This window comes from Salvelinus alpinus, chromosome 8 (assembly GCF_045679555.1).
Source record: "Salvelinus alpinus chromosome 8, SLU_Salpinus.1, whole genome shotgun sequence".
In the NCBI taxonomy this organism is placed as follows: domain Eukaryota; kingdom Metazoa; phylum Chordata; class Actinopteri; order Salmoniformes; family Salmonidae; genus Salvelinus; species Salvelinus alpinus.
The window spans coordinates 39,103,349-39,124,942 of record NC_092093.1 but is presented as its reverse complement, the minus strand read 5'-3'; the positions used below and the strand labels follow the sequence as shown (position 1 = coordinate 39,124,942).

The 21,594-nt window shown below is 46.9% G+C and overlaps 1 protein-coding gene across 1 annotated transcript in view; it reads left to right on the top strand.

Moving 5' to 3' along the window:
- The window catches only part of LOC139583094 (serine/threonine-protein kinase D3-like), a 62,088-nt gene that overhangs the window by 26,165 nt on the left and 14,329 nt on the right, over positions 1-21,594 (top strand). Inside the window, exons 3-11 of the mRNA XM_071413836.1 lie at positions 9,362-9,500; positions 11,587-11,718; positions 12,385-12,542; positions 13,877-14,069; positions 14,266-14,343; positions 14,731-14,911; positions 15,309-15,432; positions 15,678-15,755; positions 18,596-18,872. Of these exons, the coding sequence (XP_071269937.1) occupies positions 9,362-9,500; positions 11,587-11,718; positions 12,385-12,542; positions 13,877-14,069; positions 14,266-14,343; positions 14,731-14,911; positions 15,309-15,432; positions 15,678-15,755; positions 18,596-18,872 (1,360 nt within the window). The remainder of the gene's footprint in view (positions 1-9,361; positions 9,501-11,586; positions 11,719-12,384; positions 12,543-13,876; positions 14,070-14,265; positions 14,344-14,730; positions 14,912-15,308; positions 15,433-15,677; positions 15,756-18,595; positions 18,873-21,594) is intronic.

Genomic DNA, 21,594 nt, shown 5'->3' with positions numbered 1-21,594 from the left:
AGGGGTGCGTGCTCAGTTCCTTCCTGTACTTCCTGTTCACTCATGACTGCACGGCCAGGCACGACTCCAACACCATCATTAAGATTGCCGATGACACAACAGTGGTAGGCCTGATCACCGACAACGATGAGACAGCCTATATGGAGGAGGTCAGAGACCTGACCATGTAGTGCAAGGACAACAACATCTCCCTCAACGTGATTAAGACAAAGGAGATGATTGTAGACTACAGGAAATGGAGGACCAAGCACGTCCCCATTCTCATCGACGGGGCTGTAGTGGAGCAGGTTGAGAGCTTCAAGTTCCTTGGCGTCCACATCACCAACAAACTAACGTGGTCCAAGCACACCAAGACAGTCGTGAAGAGGGCACAACAAAACTATTCCCCCTCAGGAGACTGAAAACATTTGGCATGGGTCCTCAGATCCTCAAAAGGTTTTACAGCTGCACCATCGAGAGCATCCTGACGGGTTGCATCACTGCTCAGCCTCCGACTGCAAGACACTACAGAGGGTAGTGCGTACGGCTCAGTACATCACCAGGGCCAAGCTTCCTGCCATCCAGTACCTCTGTACCAGGCGGTGTCAGAGGAAGGCCCTAAAAATCGTCAAAGACTCCAGCCACCCTAGTCATTCTGTTCTCTCTGGTACCGCACGGCAAGCGGTACCGGAGCGCCAAGTCTAGGTCCAAGAGGCTTCTAAACAGCTTCTGCCCCCAAGCCATAAGACTCATGAACATCTAATCAAATGGCTACCCAGACTATTTGCGTTGCCCCCCCCCCCCCCCTTTACGCTGCTGCTACTCTCTGTTATTATCTATGCATAGTCACTTTAATACTCTACCTACATGTACATATTACCTCAATTACCTTGACACCGGTGCCCCAGCACATTGACTATGTACCGGTACCCCCTGTATATAGCCCCGCTATTGTTATTTTACTGCGCTCTTTAATTATTTGTTATCTCTAACTTTTTTGGGGTATTTTCTTAAAACTTCATTGTTGGATAAGGGCTTGTATGTAAGCATTTCACTGTAAGGTGACAAATAACATTTGATTTGTACTTTCATTCCAAGTTCAACGTTTGACGTGACTCGAGTTAGCTGAACGTTATCCAGCCTGCATAGCAACCATTTTGAGTAGAATGGACAACCAGTCCTTTGGCATAGCAACTATGCAAAAAATAAATAAAGGACTGGGTCACGTCTTTAGCAACATGACTAAGTAACAACAACCAGATTTTTGTCCGGACTACATATCTTCAGGTGGATGAATGAAATTGTATTCATTTACTGAACAAAATAGGTTTTTAATAATAGTATTGATATTATTTCTTCAGTTTGATAAAGGCAATAAGGCACACGAGGCGGCGCTATGTAACGCTCTCGCGTCAGGCAGAACAACGCCATTTACCTGTGACTGTGTTCACGACACAGCACCGCTTCTCACGCCTTATTGTTCACAGTCCTCCTCCCTGATCACATGCGGTGAACGTATTTGACATAACGTCAGTCTGCATGTTGACATTATTTGCCTCGCATACTGACCCGCTGGAGTCATTTCCTGGGATACTGCTTGTCTCTGCGTGTGGTGTGTGTGTGTGTGTGTGTGTGTGTTCGCACTGTTTCCTAACCTATCCTGGTAATCAGGTAGCAAGGAAGCGTGAGGGATTGTCCAAACTAAACGTAACATCAAATGAAAGTGCATTGCTGACCGATTAGCATTTTAAGACCATTTCAAAGACACTTGATCAGAGTCTGTGACTCCTATTAAAACCACCGCGTGTTTTTTTCCCTGGTGTTTTTATAGCAACGTAACTATTCACGTAGCACCATCACTCTCCTGGGTTGTTCCCAAATGCCACCGTGTTCCCTACATAGTGCCCTACTTTTGACCGTCATCCTATGGGCCCTGGTTAAAAGTAGTGCACTGTATAGGGAATAGGGTGCCATTTGGGACGCGGACGTGCAGTTGTGTTCCAAAGAACTCCCTGGTGATGAATAGATTGTTTCTCTTCCTCCTCTGCTCTGTGGAAAGGGGGGGATGAGTACTAATATCCGTTGGAGGAGAGGGTGTAGGGTGAGTTTCTGTGGATGTGACCGGGCTGTGTGTGCCCCGTCTCCTCCCCTGGTCTGAACTGTGTGTGGCTCTGTGTATGGTGTGTGTATGACTCAGTGGGTTAAACTGCCTGCCTGCCTTGCTCTGACATAGCAGTGACTTCCTGAGTCACAACCATGACTACTGATGGCTAAGAATGAAGAGTGACAGAAGGGAACCGCTATTAAGGTAGTAGTTGCTAAGAGCTGTATGAAGGCATCTTTATGTCTCAGAATGTGAGATGGGTGAAGGAAACGAATGTGGAAGATGGGGGGGGGGACTGTTGGTTTCTCTCGAGCCTTCAAAGGCTCTGATTAAGGACGCTTTCTTCTTTACGAACATGAATTGAAGCCTTTGTAGATAAATGACATAGGGATACGACATTTTCTGCAGTCACACATATCAGCGCGCGCGCACACACACACACACACACACACACACACACACACACACACACACACACACACACACACACACACACACACACACACACACACACACACACACACACACACACACACACACACACACACACCCCTCCCTTAAGGGGGCAAGAAGGGCACAGGAAGAGCTCTGTCATGTTGAAAAGAATGCTGGCGAGAGTCATAAACAGGTCATGGATTAGAGCTAAAACACAGTCAAATCATTGGTCTTATATGGACCCTCTTTATACACAGTCAGTCCACCATGCAGTGTGAAATGATCAGCAGCGAGTTAAACCATGGCATTTTTTCTCAAAGCATTTTCTAAACGCTACCTCTCAGACTCCCACATACACACAGAGCCTCATGGGCCCCGGTTCAAACTTAGCGTACTATAAAGGGAACAGGGAGCCATTTGGGACACAGCCAAAGTCACAATCTGCAGTCAGCGTGTTTACATATTCCTCTACACATCCAACTGTCTCGAAATGATTGGGTGAACTCTCAGTCTGCCTCTCTGAGGGCTGGCTGCCGGTGGTGTTCTCAGATGGGTGTTCTATGTATGATTGCGATGGAGTGTGTGTGTCTGTGTGTGTGGGTGTTGTTTGTTTCTAGACCATCACAGATCAGAAATAATAGTAAGACCAAATGGAAGAGTAAGCACAAGGCGATGTTCTTCAATTTCTGGTTCATGGCTACCATTTCAGAACAGAAGAATGGAATGCACAAACTCCCTGCCTCTGTCCCACGAAGAGCGTTTGAGAGAATCAACACAACATTCGTATCTCTCAGTTGTTGGGCTGTGAAGACTCAGAGCTATGTACCTCCTAGAAACTACAGCACTTCCTCTGCACAGGAACGTGTGGTTTGTAACTTGGTAACAATAATATTATAGGCTATGCACGGCAAACATGTAGCTTGCTCTACCTACAAGTATACATCGGAAATTCTGAAATGAATTAGCACGCTTTATACCTGTCTTATCGGTAGAGATCTGAATCCCATATGATCTTGAAACATGTGTGCTCAACTCACTTTCCTGCACAAATCTTCCTCTACACGATTTCGTCAAGAGTTGCTAAGACTGAGATAGCTTGAGAGTTATCAGGGTTCTCTTGCAAAATAGATGACATCTGAGTGAGTGAGACAACCCTGAATGAATAGACGTTAGATGACTGTGATAAGTATGTGCTGTGTCCTGTATGTCTAGTGTACAATATGAGGGTAACTGATGGTCATAACGATGGGAATGCACAGCTGGCTGGTAAAGTAACTTTCCAGTGAAAATCTCACTGGTAAATGTTCCGGTTTTGTTAACTCACATCCAAATAATGTTGTTGACTCATCCTATAGCCTTATTTGTGGCCAAAGCATAAATTGGAGAAACCCCCACCCCCCACCTCAAACGTATCTCAAACAGACGGTTTCAAAAATGTTTGCTATTTCCTCGTAGAGGATGATGTCATCCTTGAGGATGAGATGGCCAATCAGCGGTCTAGTCGCATAAATATTTTTCATGACCGGTATACGCCCACACCATTCTGTTGTTGGGGTACGCCCACCCCATTCCGACACAGAACAGCTTCTTTTTTTAACATACTTAATGGAAGTAAAAGTATTTCACTTATGTTGTAATTAATTATAAGGCCATAGTTCAAAGAAATCTGGACACATTGAACAGTTACTGTAAACCCCAGCTGTATTGGTATTGGGACTGACTTCTGACGTAAACAGCATACAGTTTTATGTAATGCTCACATGCCTGAAAGCTTTGTGTGAATGACACACATACTGTATATACACACACACACACACACACTCTCTCAGGGGCTAGAGGTCACGTTGGTGCCATGTTAAATGAAGGTAGCTAAAGACACAAGATGTTCTCGTGATGACAGACAAGAGCAGGTGTGTACAATCGAACAGAACGTGCGTCCGCAGGGAGGCTTAACTGTTGGCATTGTCATGCAGACAGATGGTGCTAGCCTAATGCTAACTCTGTTCATGCTCACAGGTAAAAACCGATGGAGATAAATGGCTCTGTCTGCAGCCCAAATGGCGACATATTCCCTATGTATCGCACTATACCTACGGGCCCCGGTCTAAAGTAGTGTAGTACATAGCCTAAGCCTCTCTGTTTGTCTGGGTCGGGGGATTGTTTGAATGTGGCCGTGTGTGTTTTTTACGAGTACGTAGATTGGATTTGATCTGCCTCTTAGAAACGTATCCGTATTAAAAATGTAAAAAAACTGGCTCAAAGCACCAAGGTTGGGTTAGTGCCATGTATCTTAGTGGTTACTACTCCGTTCACTACCGTCGTGTGCTTTGATAAAATAGCAATGAATACCGCCTGTCTACCTTTGTAGTCGACGTGAATAGATGAAGGCTTTGTTTGGCAGTAGCACGGTTACGTGGTTGGATGTAGTCAAGCTAGCCACCTAGTTTCATGACTACTGATACGTTCAAGTTCATTTTCAAGTTATATTCGGCTTCAGAAGTAAATTGCTGTAATGGTGATTGAAGATGTTCTGGCACTGAGAGACAAAGACAATATTCTTCCTCCCTTCAAAATAACAAAAAGGGGGAGTGTCCCTCGTAATTATTCATTTCGCCCTTGGCCATCCAAATGAATGAGGCCCACCGCTTGACGACGGGGCTCTGGACGTCATGGCGACCTTGGCCCACTCAGCCGTACTTCCTGTTGTTCTATGCTAAGTGTTCCAGTGAGGTGACAGATCAGTAGGGTGCAGAGAAACAAGCAAATAGCTGTTTACCTTTCTGTTTCCTATTGGGCTGCCCTGTCCAGAGCCTCTCTGTTCACCCAGCACACTGATAGGTCGAGTACTAAAGGCTTGATAAGTGGTTGGCTTATATAAGGGGGTAAAGCGGCTGTGTCTTTTTCAGACTTTAAAGAACAAGACATAACAAACGTCAGCGGTGCACCATAAAGATGTCGAACGGTGGCGATTCTTTCAACATGTTGAATCGTTGGGAATTGTAAACTAACAGAAAATGACGGCCAATGTTCTGTGGCGTCCTATTATGGTACACCGATTTCCCTGGGCTCTGTTGCAACTTCTGCCGGTTCTGCATTTGCATTATCTTCCGCACGATATGTACACACAGCAGGAAATATACATCCCCTCACACACTCATCATACGTATTCCTTTCCTGCAGTCAAAGGACCAAATCACCCTCTCTAATGGCCTCATGGGTGGAATGTCATTCATATTGTTTCATCGTTTCATAATTAATCAACATAAGAAAAAAATTGAAATCCGAAAATCCGGTGTTTCTATGTCAAACGATTTTGTTATATTTCAGTCTTCTGTGGTGTATATGAACTGTACTATTGGGATGCAAAATCAAAAGTGAATATATTTCAACATGTGTGTGCGGTGTGTCTTTTTGTTTCAAAGTAGATTTGTTCAAGACTACCAAGAAACACTCTGTGAGACCCCGATTTAGCCCACATGCAGGCTTGGCTTCGCGGTGTAGGATTTTTCTACAGACGACTGATACTGACAAGCCGGTGCATTCTCTTTTGCAACCTCTGTAACACAAAGCACCCCAACCTGACCAAAGACTCACGAGCCAGTGCTTTTGAGAGAGGGGACTCTTGTAGAGTATTGTAACACAGAGAAACTACAACCCTGACCATAAACGGTACGAGGCATCGCCTTCTCTGCTCCGGATGTTCTAAGGTGAACCTGCACCACATCCACCCTTGGAGTCAGATAATTTGCCCTCGATAGAGACGTACTTAGTCAATGGGCTCAGATAATGGCATATGAGTGCTGTAGAGATTAGAGGTTGTACGATGGGACGGGGCGGTGAAGCCCAGCTGTTTAGATGGACTTATATAACGCAGGCATCCTGCACGGGGAGGCCCCCGCTGCTGCTCAGTCTGGTCTGCTCTGACTGTGGTTCCTGGGTGGCGAGCCGAGCAGAGCGGGGGGCCAGCTTGGGGACGAGGTGGAGGATGAAGGTGAGGGTTAAGACATGACACAGACCTCTGTCTCTCCTCAGTGGTTCGATCCTGTTAAAACGTCTTACTGGCATGGCGGACTGAGTAGACGGCCGTTAGATAACCCTCCGTAGCGCTTTTCGGCAGTCAAATGACTAGTGGCCTCATGGGGTGGAATGTTATTCATATTTTTCATTCTTTTATAATGAATAAACATTCGTTTCAAAAAAATGACCCAAATCCGGTGTTTCTATGTCGAACGTTTTTTGTTATATTTCAGTCTTCTTTGATGTACATAAAGTGTCATATTAGGATGCGAACTCAAAATGTAATACATTTCAGCTCTGTGTCTGACATGGAACGGGTGTCTTCTCCCCCCCCGAAGCCCTTAACCATGTGTGTGAGGTGTATACTTGTTTCAACGTGGATTTGTTTGAGACTTAACAAGACAGACTCTGTGCGACCCTGTGATTTAGCCCGCCGCAATACGAGGTTTTTTAAAGACTGCTGACAGTGTGATAATAGATCGAGAGAGTGTGGATGAGGGGATCGTGTGCACGCAAGAGTTCATCTCGGGTTAATAGTGGTTTAGCACAAAGACGGGATCAGCTGTTTCCACGTGAGTTCACGTCATCGCTGCTGAGTTATTGCTGCTTAGTCACACTCTGTGAGATGTGTGTTCACCAAACAGACAGTGGGCCACTGTTGAAAATGAAACGTTAACGAAGCAGCGGAAGCTCTTGGTCGCTATGATATACTGTACAGTGTCTGTGGTGCTCATTCCTTATGTGAATCGAAGAATCGAACCGTCGCTGATGGTTGTGGCGGGTGCAGTGTGTGGATTTGCAGGCAGATTGATGCGTGCCACGCGAGTACGAAGTTGCCTCGTGTTTGTTGTTGTTGTTCAATGGCACCGACATAAAACGATGTCATGTCGTGATGCACCTTATGACCACCAATCGTCTCATGGGTCTGATTAGATAGATCCTGAGATTTCGGTTGCTTTATTGGCCCAAGATAATAATCTTTCAAATGGTATAATATTGAATCATGATTAGATTTACTTGATCCTTAAGCCTAACATGAGGTTTGGCACTATGCCTGACATAAAATACGTCATTTACATTATTCCCTGCAGGCTCCATCTAATAGGAGACCGCAATACTTCATTCCGATAGGATAGACAAAGGACAGCTCACTTCCTTGTTTGTCTTGTTCGGATTGGTCTGATTTGCACGTACAGTATCTCTATTGCGGATGGTGGAGTCAGATTAACTGTCTGATTTAGACTCCTACAGATACAGCGTCCTGTCTTCTGGGTAGATGGCTGTCTGTTGCTGATGTGGCGATAAAGTTTTTCCTGAAATATAAATTACACTGGCTTTTACATATATATATTTTTTTGGCCTTCAATACTTTTCTATAGATAGATTTTACTATAAGCGGAGGTCAACCAGAAATGGACCCTTAAAGGCACAAAGCAGCCTATTGCGTGGCGACATACACAGGCCTATGTGTGTTTCTCTTCATGGGCAACTACTTGACTGAGGCCTGCATATGCGTATTTTACGGTGATGTATAATTTGGGGTCACAGTGCCTTGTAGTAAGTAGTTCAGTATGTCAAGGGGTGGCATATTGCTTCTGATGTCCTCTGTGTGCTGTTGGATTGAACTGGGTTTGTTGGCTTGTGGTGTGGTGTATTGTAGTGGGATCGTGTCAGTGACAAGCTGCTTGGAATGCGGTGTACTAGCTAGCACATCAGGTCAGTGGCTGCTGGCAGATTGTTTGGGTCCGGAATGTGTTATGGGGCTTGTCAGTTGGGTGTCATATTGTTTTGGGCTGTAGCGTAGGGTAGACAGAGCAGGACGGGCGGCTAATGGCAGCAGGGTGTCAGTGACAGGACCACAGGCATAATTCATGACTAGAGGAGATTAATTGCTGCAGCTCCGGAGCCTGTGGGTTCAATTTCCTGCTGTCACTCTCTCTGTGCTGCCTGGCTGGCTGCTGCACACACACTCAAACTGCTCTTCACTCGTTTCTTGCTGGTAGTGTAGGCCTACAAGGGTCCCATCCATAACCCCCCCCCCCCCCCCCCCCCAAAAGGTTATGTCAAATTGGAATGCCTTTATATGCTTCAACCTAATCCTGGACTAAAAAGTACTTTTAATGGAGAATCTCAGGCCTGAGTCATACATACTAGGGGTTGGAACCAGTGCAGGGAACAGAACCGAAAACCGAAAGAGAACAACAAAAAATGTGTAGTGTAAACAGAACTGGGAACGAAAGTGATCTCTACTGTTATTTTCAAATCTTGAGAACCGGTTAATAACGCTTCTTTTTTGGTCCAAAAATATTCCTAATGTTTAGTATATAACTCTGTAATACAGTTGTAATAGTGATAGCCTAAACCCATTCCAATTCACTTCATGTCATGATGCTCAGCGCTTCAAGCCAAAGCCCCCTCCGTGTCTACACCGCTCTCTCCCCACCTGTGAAACGTCAGTTGCATCTTGCCGCCTGCACTTATCTGCCCGTCGAACATGTAAACAAGTAGCTTACCCGTTCCATAGCAAGCTTCTCTATCCGCACGAGCTGGTGGAGCAAATGAACGAGCTGAATGTAAAAACGATGTTGATTTCACAGGGTACAAAATGAACTATATGAACCGTTCCTTTTTTGAGGGAGTGTTGAACCGTTTCGGAACTTTATTATGTCGGTCGGAAACACTGGAGCAGAACACAATAAATAGGGGTTCTGCTCGGGAAACAAAATGAATTGTTTTGGTCCCAAACCCCTGATATATACGTCACAGTAACACGCTGTGTAAACTAAACACACCTGTAATACCTCTTGCTCTTCTTCTTCTCCTCAGTTCCCGGAGTGTGGATTCTTTGGCATGTACGACAAGATCCTTCTGTTCCGCCATGACCTGGCCTCGGAGAACATCCTGCAGAGGCTGACGTCAGCGGAGGACATCCACGAGGGAGACCTGATCGAGGTGGTCCTCTCCGGTGAGGGCTTGAGATACTCCTTGTCACAAGAGATGGAAGTCGATATCAAGGGAAGAAGTTGATATCGAGAAAAGTTTATATTTAGGATGGTACTTGATGTGGTACAACAATCGCTTTTTGTGCCCTGAAACCCATTCAAATCCATGTTCTCTCCTTGTGTATCCCTAGATCTGTCCTGCGTAGCTACTATATAGGCCCTATGTCACGTCATGTATCCCCCCCATGTATTCTCGGCCCGACCCAAGATGCACCCGCAACATTTTCGGTGGACGTACTAATTCCCTGTGACAGTGTCTTGTGGTCTGTTGTTGACGGTCATACGTGGGAAACTCAACCAACACCTGAACAGCGGCACACCCCAGAGTAGTATTCATGTTGAATTTCAACACGAGGCGAAACGTGTGAATTCGCAGCCAACCACACAAGACTCAACCCCAGACCACTTCCTCATCCTCTGCTTGTTTTTGGTGCAGCTGGGCCCCACAGTCAGTCAAAGTGCAGTAGTGTTGATGAGCGTGATGAGACGCTGCTTGAGTCTTACTCCTCTTTCAGTCGCTTCGTAGACATCGCCTGCTACCCTGGATGAAAGACAAAACATGTTTTCCCCTCTCTGGTTTTGCGCAGCCAGACAGGCCTGCTGAGTTCCTCTCTGGCAGCTCAGTTCAGCTCGGTTCAGATCCCTCTCAACTTCCTTTGACACCTCTCCTTTTGTTTTGTGGCTTGTTGGGCTCCGGTCCCAAACGCCACACAACTCTGCTCTGCTCGGTCTCCCTCTGAGGAAGGCCCTGGCAGATTTCGGTTGGCTCCCAGCTCAAAGTCATGCGCTTGTTATTTCTGCACTTGCTGTTCCTCTCCGTGATCGACGAGGACGTCGATTGTGAGCTGGTGAATGCTTCTTTCTCATGCCCTTTACACACCTGTCCCCACCTAGTCATTGTCAGATTAAGGTCATGTGTAGTCTTGTGAATATATCGTAGGTACCTGTATGACATCTAGAAAACCTTGTTCAATACCAGATCTGTGTGGTTTCTCTCTAGGGACAGAATGCTCTTTTGTGAATGCTGTCTGGATTGTTGTGTGCCCACTGGGAATGTGGTTGCTATGGCGCTGTTGTTCATTACAACCACTTGGTTCGAAGGTGGCCTTCATGTTCGCCTATTGATTGATTGATTTTTTTTTAAAGAGAGAGAGGGGCTTATGAGTGGTACATTCATTTCCTTGGAAAGTGGACATGTAATGAATGGTCGGACCGAGCAAAGAGCAAAGGTGGCAAGACGTCAAGCACATTTTTGCCCTCAGAAAAATGTCCATCGGGGAGAGAACAGGCACATCACCCAGCAGTACTTAATGCAACTACGTTAATGCCCTGAAATGAACTTTCTACATCCCAAATGACACCGTATTCATTATAGTCAACTGTGGTCAAAAGTGTCAGTAGGGGACACAGCCTATGTCACATTAACCAAGTTGGGGGACACCATGACATTCATGTGTCTGACTTAGCGGTTAGAGTAATGTCGAACTCAAAAGACGACCGGGTACATTGTTCAAGTCGAAACGCTGGCCGTAGTCGATGTCTTGCTAGGTGTCGACGCGCGGCGGGGATTCAATGTGCAGCTACAATCGTCAGGAAAGCAACGGATAAATGACAAGAGATGTTCTGTGGTCAGAGGCAGTAGGATGGACACCCGCTGCTTTTAACGGTTCGTCAGCACGGCCTGTTTAGTCCTCCATCTGAAAGGCATTAAAAGCACTCTGAGTCAGAATGACTGTAGAGAGACTTGAAAGAAAAATGAAGCATTTCTCTGAAAAATAATGACGTAAGCTGTGCTTTTAAGTGGGTCTGATGGAAGTCGTTATGTTTGTCATCTTCCGAGCCTCGGTGGCGGTCTTGTAGGATTGGTGCGATTTGTTTTGGCTTTCTGCTAAATCATTGCCTCGTAATGGTGCTAATGGTTTGATCGTGCCTCATCTCATATCGAAATGTACTTCCTCTGTTATTCATATAAATGCATGTCTCACTTCTTTGTTAATGTGTTTTTCCTGCAGTACAGTAATCCAGTGTGTATGTGCGTGTGTGTCTCAGCTCTGGCCACTGTTGAGGACTTCCAGATCCGTCCCCATGCCTTGTACGTGCACTCCTACAAGGCCCCGGCCTTCTGTGATGATTGTGGGGAGATGCTGTGGGGCCTGGTCCGACAGGGCCTCAAATGTGAAGGTAAGTCTGAACCCTGCCACCCGTGCCGCCCTAGCCTAGCTGCTTTGATCCCAGTCACTTCACTCTTGACCTGGGCTTCACCTCAAATCAAGGCCCTGGCTCACATAGGCCCGAATCAAAGCCTGGGGAATTGTACAGCAGGATGTCTTGATAGACTGTGGCTTCCTGCTTTTTCAGAGAGGACAGCTTTGAAGTCCTGATCAGAACAGCCTTTGAGTGGATCTCATTGTGGTGATGCCAAGCAGTCGATGGGCTCTCATAACACTTTGTGGAGCAGATGATTGTCAGACGAGAGAGTTATTCACCATATGTAACCTGATAGAAGAGTGAAACAACACTGAACGTTCACCTGGATACTCAATACAGAGAGAGAGAGAGAGAGAGAGAGAGAGAGAGAGAGAGAGAGAGAGAGAGAGAGAGAGAGAGAGAGAGAGAGAGAGAGAGAGAGAGAGAGAGAGAGAGAGAGAGAGAGAGAGAGAGAGAGAGAGAGAGAGAGAGAGAGAGAGAGAGAGAGAGAGAGAGAGAGAGAGAGAGAGAGAGAGAGAGAGAGAGAGAGAGAGAGAGAGAGACACAGACACAGACACAGACACAGACACAGACACAGACACAGACACAGACAGAGACATGTAGGTATGGTGACTAAGTAGTGTGCCACCTTCTCCATAGGATGTGGGCTGAACTACCACAAGCGCTGTGCCTTTAAGATCCCGAACAACTGCAGCGGGGTGAGGAAGAGACGGCTGTCCAACGTGTCCCTGCCTGGAGCCGTGCTGTCAGTCCCCCGCCCAGCTCCCATTGAACACGTCCCGACACCCCAGGAAGAGGTACTGTGCAGCCCAAATGGCACCATAGGGGCTTTGTTCAAAATGAGTGCACCATATAGGGAATAGGCTGCTTTTCGGGACACTATATCTGTGCTGCAGCTGCTGGTGCTCCACTTTCCACTACTGCTGGTTGTAGCACTATGTACAGCTTCCGGCTCTTCAAGACACACACACACACACACACACACACACACACACACACACACACACGTTCTCTATACAGACAGTCACACAAGTTAAACTCAGTCAGGAGCAATAGCTTCAGGCAACCCAAAATGTTTTCCGTTCAGGCTGGCCAATTAATAGTTGGGAGCATGAAGAGAGTGTTTACGTCAAGACGCTGTGTATACATACCAAAACCCAGGGGCCAATTTACTGAAGAAACAAGGCCCTTCGTATGAATCACTTTTCATAAAGCCTTTTCAATCCCTCCTCACACAGTATCGGACCATCTAAAACACACTGTTCAAAGGATTTGTTTTTAAATTCCACTTTTCTCTCGTTCAGTAAGTAGTCATTTGCTAAACAAAACCCCACTCGTGATTATTTCCTTTCCACACACAATTTGTGTCTGAAAATATTAGACTAATGTGCACTTTAGTTCTGGTCAGTTAAGTTTATAGTCGTGTTTAATATTACCACCAGTCCGGGATTCAATCCAGGGCGTATTATAGTGCAAGTCACTTTATGGCCGACAATGCCCTGCACAATAACGAGCGTTGGATGGAATCCTGGCCACAGTCTAATAAGAGGCACAAAGCAGACATCGTTATTGACTCTGCTGCCTCCCAGTCAAGGCTGATGAAACAAAGCCTTCTCAAAAGCTCTGCTCACTGTTGCCCAATTAAATATTGGCCTTTATGTCCATATCTGAAGATCATTCAAAAATGAAGTTTTACACCGGCTACTTCGAACCAGTACCTGTCTAAAGGAGTTGTCACTTAAGATTCTGTACAATAAAATCCTATCAGTGCTATGAGATGCTATCAGAACTTGACAGTTTATTACGACAGTACAACATAGGCTACAGTACAGTAATGTCTGGTATGATTTTCAATTTTTTTTACGATTTTTAGCTTTCTTTTTCTTGTGCTGTTATCATTTCCCTTCCTTTTATGCCATTGTGCTACCTCCCCCTTCACGCTCTCTTTCTCTCTGTTGTCCTCACGCTCTCTCTCTCTCTCTCTCTCTCTCTCTCTCTCTCTCTCTCTCTCTCTCTCTCTCTCTCTCTCTCTCTCTCTCTCTCTCTCTCTCTCTCTCTCTCTCTCTCTCTCTCTCTCTCCCTCTCTCTCTCTCTCTCCCTCTCCCTCTCTCTCTCTCTCTCGCTCCCTCAGCTGCGCCCTCTCCTGGGGGCCGGGAAGCGTAACAGCCTGTTAAGCGGCAGACCTATCTGGATGGAGAAGATGGTGCTGGGACGGGTCAAGGTGCCGCACACCTTCTCAGTGCACACCTACACCAGACCAACCATCTGCCAGTACTGCAAACGCCTGCTCAAGGGCCTGTTCCGTCAGGGCATGCAGTGCAAAGGCGAGCTGCATATTGTGCCGGACGGATTCAATGTCGTAGTATTTCCAGTAGCTTGTAGAGTTTGTCGATATCCATTCTGAGAAGGAGAATTCAACACATAATGGAGATAATGCACGTCAATATGCCATCATCACAGAGCTGGTCGATTTCCCAATGATTGAACGTGGCGTTGAACGTCGAGTCTCTGTGTTTTCAGATTGCAAATTTAACTGCCATAAGAGATGTGCGGCCAAGATACCAAGAGACTGCCTCGGTGAGGTTTCCTTTAATGGAGGTGAGTTTGCCTCAAGTGGTATCGCTACCTAAAATGTCCTCCGTAACCTGTCCCGAATATTTACTTAGCAGCATTTCTGCCCCCCATGAATGTGTTGACTCCCCATGTAGTTAGCAGCGAGCCTAGTCCCATACGATATGTACTATAGCCAACTCTTCTTTCACAAGTACAGTATGTGTCTACAGCATGCAGGAAGGGCCAAGCCAATAAGCAGTACCTGTCTTTATCACACCGACTCCCACACTGTAAATAAGTGCATTTAAACCCTTGAATGTTTCATCCTTGGATATTTTTTTGGGGGTACTTTTAAAGCGTTTCAAATCAATCAATCAATATCACCCCCCCCCCCCCCCCCTCCCCTCCATGCTCCTGTGTTTCCTGTCCCAGAACCAGCCAGCCCAGGGCCCGACTCTGAGGCCACCATGGAGGTGGACAACAGTTATGTGAACAGTGAGGGCAGCCAGAGCATGGATGACCCAGAGGAGCCTTCCACCCCAGACGATAAGTTCTACATAGAGGGGCCCTGTCTGGATGGGGACAAGGACGAGGAGACAGTCAAGGCTATCAGGTACTTAGTTAGTCTTCTTCGTCCCGGGTGGGACATAATGCCTCAACTATCCGCTGCCACTGGAGTGTGTATTTGGCTCGCAATATCCCGCGAGAGACCCATCTCTTCCCGCACCGCCACCACAGGCTAACACTGGACTGGAATAGAAGGAATGGCATGTTTAATTCATTGAATACCTATCATTGAATACCTATCATTGAATACCTATCATGCGTGCAGATGCGTTCAATTGTGAAGCTCATTTTGTGCGTGTTCTGTCCTGTTTTGTGTATATGCGAAAAGGGTTGTGGGTGTGTTGAAACAATCACACGGGCTTCATAGATGTGTGTCCGTGCTCTGGCTATTGACGCCAGGCGCACGTTCGTTCATTCACGCGAGCTCTCGACACTTTGTGTAGCCCCATGACGAGCACTTTCATCCCCCTGATGCGGGTGGTTCAGTCCATAAAGCAAACCAAGCGGAAGAGCTCAACCATGGTCCGGGAGGGGTGGATGGTCCACTACACCAGCCGAGACAGCATGGTGAGAAACCTCGTTATAACCCGGGATCGTCTTATTTGCTGGATCCCAAATGGCACCCTGTCCCCTTTTTGTGGTGCGCCGGCGTTGACTAGAGCCCGATGGGTCCTGGTCAAAAGTAGTGCACCGCATAGGGAATAGGGTGCTATTTGGGATGGCGCCCGTACTCTTTAATCAATAGTCTGTATCGAGATGATATTGGTTTCTGGAGCTCTTGATGACAACTCACTGGTTTTATCCGTTTCCAGAGGAAGAGGCATTACTGGAGGCTGGATAGCAAGTGTCTGACTCTGCTTCAGAACGAAACGGGATCCAAGTATTACAAGGTAGTGCGTCTCTCATGATACCTCCCTGTCCAATTATAGCAGTTACACAGACGAAAATAAGACGTTACTCAAATAAAAAGACAAGTTTGCAGCGTGAGGCTCTGAGACAAGCTAGAAAGTCCTGTCATACCAGTAATTGTTTTCTTTTTATGAAGGGAACATTTTAGTCAGGTTTTGTGGTGTTATTCTAGGACAGTAAGGTGCTGTCTTCCTCCTCCCACAGACAGACAGACAGGTAGGGTTAGGACAGACAGACAGGGTTAGGGTTAGGACAGACAGGTAGGGTTAGGGTTAGGGTTAGGACAGACAGGTAGGGTTAGGGTTAGGACAGACAGTTAGGGTTAGGGTTAGGGTTAGGACAGACAGACAGGTAGGTAGGGTTAGGGTTAGGACAGACAGACAGGCAGGTAGGGTTAGGGTTAGGACAGACAGACAGGCAGGTAGGGTTAGGGTTAGGGTTAGGACAGACAGACAGGCAGGTAGGGGTAGGGTTAGGGTTAGGGTTAGGACAGACAGACAAGGCTATATTTTTCCCCTCTATTCTCTCCTCACTTCATGTTCTTTTTGCACGTGACCTAACGAGCCCCTCAGAATATCACGAATCCTTTGAAGATCTCGGAGGGAGACACAGAGAGAGAGTGGTAGAGAGAGGTAGAGAGAGAGGTAGAGAGAGAGGTAGAGAGAGAGAGGTAGAGAGAGAGAGCGGTAGAGACAGGTAGAGAGAAAGAGCGGTAGTGAGAGAGAGAGGTAGAGAGAGAGAGGTAGAGAGAGTGGTAGAGAGAGAGAGTGGTAGAGAGAGGTAGAGAGAGTGGTAGAGAGCGGTAGTGAGAGAGAGCGGTAGAGAGAGGTAGTGAGAGAGGTAGAGTGAGGTAGAGAGAGAGGTAGAGAGAGAGGTAGAGAGAGAGAGGTAGAGAGAGGTAGAGAGAGAGAGCGGTAGAGACAGGTAGTGAGAGAGAGAGGTAGAGAGAGAGAGCGGTAGTGAGAGAGGTAGAGAGAGAGAGCGGTAGAGACAGGTAGAGAGAAAGAGCGGTAGTGAGAGAGAGAGGTAGAGAGAGAGGTAGAGAGAGAGGTAGAGAGAGAGAGTGGTAGAGAGAGGTAGAGAGAGTGGTAGAGAGCGGTAGTGAGAGAGAGCGGTAGAGAGAGGTAGTGAGAGAGGTAGAGTGAGGTAGAGAGAGAGGTAGAGAGAGAGGTAGAGAGAGAGAGGTAGAGAGAGGTAGAGAGAGAGAGCGGTAGAGACAGGTAGTGAGAGAGAGAGGTAGAGAGAGAGAGCGGTAGTGAGAGAGGTAGAGAGAGAGAGCGGTAGAGACAGGTAGAGAGAAAGAGCGGTAGTGAGAGAGAGACTACCGTACTCTACTGTATCCTTATTGTTATTGTTGAATGTATGGTTATTTTGAACCTTGGTTATTGTTGTTACTGTTGTCACGTTGACAATTTTGATTCTCATTTTTATATTGTAAATAAGCTTTGGCAATATGTACATTGTTACGTCATGCCAATAAAGCAAATTGAATTGAATTGAGAGAGGTAGAGGTAGAGGTAGAGGTAGAGGTAGAGAGAGAGAGAGAGAGAGAGAGAGAGAGAGAGAGAGAGAGAGAGAGAGAGAGAGAGAGAGAGAGGTAGTGAGAGATAGGTAGAGATAGGTAGAGAGAGAGGTAGAGAGATAATATGACATTTGTAATGTCTTTATTGTTTTGAAACTTCTGTATGTGTAATGTTTACTGTTAATTTTTATTGTTTATTTCACTTTTGTATATTATCTACCTCACTTGCTTTGGCAATGTTAACACATGTTTCCCATGACAATAAAGCCCCTTGAATTGAATTGAATGGAATTGAGAGAGAGAGAGGTAGTGAGAGAGAGAGAGGTAGAGAGAGAGGTACTAAGTAAGATGGGAAAAGCGAGAGATGGAGTGAAAGGGATTGAGAGAGATGTAAATAGAGAGGGGAAGGGAGAGAGAGGTGGAGTAGGAGAGAGCCCTGTGGCTAAGCCTGTAGTGAGAGAGAGATGGAGTAGGAGAGAGCCCTGTGGCTAAGCCTGTAGTGAGAGAGAGGTGGAGTAGGAGAGAGCCCTGTGGCTAAGCCTGTAGTGAGAGAGAGGTGGAGTAGGAGAGAGCCCTGTGGCTAAGCCTGTAGTGAGAGAGAGGTGGAGTAGGAGAGAGCCCTGTGGCTAAGCCCACTCCTCTTGTGGCAGACGGATAGTCAGCACCAGGACCGGGGGGCTTCCCTGTGGTGTCTCTGGCTGCCGCTCCCTCGCTGCCTGGCAGGCTGCCAGCATGCCTTGTGCCCAGATTGGGGAGGCACGTCCTGCCTTTTAATCAGGGGAGCGCTTTGCTTCCCCCCGGCCCGGCGGAGCGCCCTGTCATGTGGCGCACTCAGCAAACCACAAGCAGTTCTTCTGATACTGGCTGACAGAGGCGTGGAGGGGCCCGGGAGGGCGCAGCAGACTGGGCTGACTGAGAGACGATTGGCTGGCCAGCAGCAGAGCAGCTCCTCTCTCTCTTCCAGATGTTTTTTTTTCACCTTGTGGGTGTGTTGTCCCGCTCGACTACAACAGAGGAAAGAAGGCGGGATGTTAAATTGGACTTGAAAAGCCCAACACGCTTCATTCCTTAAAGGCTGTCAGAGAGTAAGGAGAGGCCATCGCAGAGAAAAGGAGAGAGGGGGGGAAGCTAGTAAAGGTGGGACAGTTAGGACCCTATGCTGTAGGTGTATTAGTTCCTGGAAACCCACTTTTTAAGCAACTGATTGGAGGAACCTCAGCCTCACCGGGCGTTTGATTGGCTGACAATTCATTGTGACCTTTGGTGACCTTTGAGCTGCTCATCTGACCCCATCCTCAGGAGATCCCGCTGTCAGAGATCCTACAGGTGGATCAGGTGCAGGCCGTCCACAGCCTGGCCCAGGGCGGCAACCCCCACTGCTTCGAGATCATCACCGCCACCATGGTCTACTACGTTGGGGAGAATAACAGCGGTCAATTCCATAACCCGGCCCTGGCCGCCACCGGTGTGGGGCTAGAGGTGGCCCAGGGCTGGGAGAAGGCCATCCGGCAGGCGCTGATGCCTGTCACTCCCCAACCCAGCGTCTGCACTGGCCCTGGACAGGGCAAGGATCACAGTGAGTAGAGTGGTAACCCTTCTGCTCATGTGATTGAGATCTGCTGAGGAGATGAGTCAAATGTAATGTCACATAATGGTTGTGTGTGTGTGTGTGTGTGTGTGTGTGTGTGTGTGTGTGTGTGTGTGTGTGTGTGTGTGTGTGTGTGTGTGTGTGTGTGTGTGTGTGTGTGTGTGTGTGTGTGTGTGTGTGTGTGTGTGTGTGTGTGTAGAGCTTGAGTGTATATGGGCTTTTTTGGAAAACACAGAGGGACTCCACTGTGGCCTCCCGCTGTCGGCTCAAAGTCTATTACTGGAAAATGAAATGGTGGCATTTTAAGGCGATTTAAGGGATACGAGGGGATTTCTGAGCCCTTTTGGATTTATCTCTGGCTGTGATAAGTGATATGAAAATTCCTCCCATTAATGAATTAATAGAGAGTGACAAAAATATAAACTGAGCCACAGTTCATATAAAGAAACCAGTCAATTGAAATAAGTTCACTCTATGGATTTCACATGACTGGGAATACAGATATGCATCTGTTGGTCACAGATACTTTAAAAAAAGGTAGGTGCGTGGATCAGAAAACCAGTCAGTATCTGGTGTGACAACCATTTGCCTCACGCAGCGCGACACATCTCCTTCACATAGAGTTGATCAGGCTGTTGATTGCGGCCTGTGGAATGTTGTCCCACTCCTCTTCAACGGCTGTGCGAAGTTGCTGGATATTAGCTGGAACACGCTGTCGTACACGTCGATCCAGAGCATCCCAAACATGCTCAATGGGTGACATGTCTGGTGAGTATGCAGGGCCATGGAAGAACTGGGACATTTTCATCTTCCAGGAATTGTGTACCGATCCTGAAACATGAGGTGATGGCAGCGGATGAATGGCACGACAGTGGGCCTCAGGATCTCGTCATGGTATTTCTGTGCATTCAAATTGCCATCGATAAAATGCAATTGTATTCATTGTCCGTAACGTATGCCTGCCCATACCATAACCCCCCCCGCCACCATGGGGCACTCTGTTCAAAACGTTGACATCAGCAAACTGCTCGCTCACACGACGCCATACACGCTGTCTGCCATCTGCCCGGTACAGTTAAAACTGGGATTCATCAGTGAAGAGCACACTTCTCCAGCGTGCCAGTGGTCATCGGCGGTGAAGTCGGTTACGACGCTGAACTGCAGTCAGGTCAAGACCCTGGTGAGAACGACAAGCACATAGATGAGCTTCCTGAGATGGTTTCTGACAGTTTTATCAGCTGTCCGGGTGGCTGGTCTCAGACGATCCTGCAGGTGAAGAAGCCGGATGTAGAGGTCCTGGGCTGGAGTGGTTACACGCGGTCTGCGATTGTGAGGCCGGTTGGACATACTGCCAAATTCTCTAAAACGATGTTGGAGGTGGGTTATGGTAGAGATATGAACATTCAATTCTCTGCAGCATGCCAATTTCACGCTCCCTCAAAACTTGAGACATCTGTGGCATTGTGATGTGTGACAAAACTGCACATTTTAGAGTGGCCTTTTATTGTCCACAGCACAAGGTGCACCTGTGTGATAATCATGCTGTTTAATCAGCTTCTTGACATGCCCTACCTGTCAGGTGGATTAATTATCTTGGCAAAGGAGAACTGCTCACTAACAGGGATGTCAACTAATTTCTGCACAACATTTGAGAGAAATAAGCTTTTTGTACATATGGAACATTTCTGGGATCTTTTATTTCAGCTCATGGAACATGGAACCAACACTTTACATGTTGCCTTTATATTTTTGTTCAGTGTAATTGAGTTCAACTCAGCAGAACAATTCGTGGCCACACAATGGAGTACAATGTGAGTCAATTAGGGACAGATCAACATTTGCTGAGGGGGGAGGGGCTGGTCCAACTCAACGTGTCATAGAAAAATGCACCCCTCTCCCCAATGTAAAAAATGTCCTTCACATTATACTGTGAAATAAATTGATCACCCTCCCCCCTCATAGAATTAACTGAAAATAATGTTTACGACCACAAATAACAATAACTGTAGCGACCTTGTGTTTATATACTTGGATATTGATTTTGTCACAAAAGCCTGCTGAAGTGGCAAAGTTGATGCCACGCAGGGCTACGGGCCACAAGGTTGAGGGTTCGCCGACCACTTCCTGCCTATTTCATGACACTACATTTAGAGCCGCCCGCAGACAATGATCAACTAGGGGGAAATCAGATTTTCAACATTTTGATGCCATATTTATTATTATATAAAATATATGCCCCCCAAAAATCCACCAATAGCTTTCTGTGCCAAAGCACCACAACCAATAAACAAAGCATACCGACTTTGGGAACTTCAATATCATGGTTTCCGTTTTCAACCCCGGAAGAAATTGACTATATCAATCTCGACAAACAGAAGATGCATCACTCTCTACCTTGTAGGCTTACCCAGTATCGAAGCCTTGGCTTGACAATCTCCAAATGTCAACAAAATAAAGGAGATTGTGGACTTCAGGAAACAGCAGAGGGAGCATCCCCCCATCCACATCGACGGGACAGCAGTGGAGAAGGTGGAAAGTTTTAACTTCCTCAGCGTACACATCACTGACAAACTTAAATGGTCCACCCACACAGAAAGTGTGGTGAAGAAGGCGCAACAGTGCCTCTTCAACCTCAGGAGGCTGAAGAAATGTGGCTTGTCACCTAAAACCTTCACAAACGTTTACAGATGCACAATTGAGAGCATCCTGT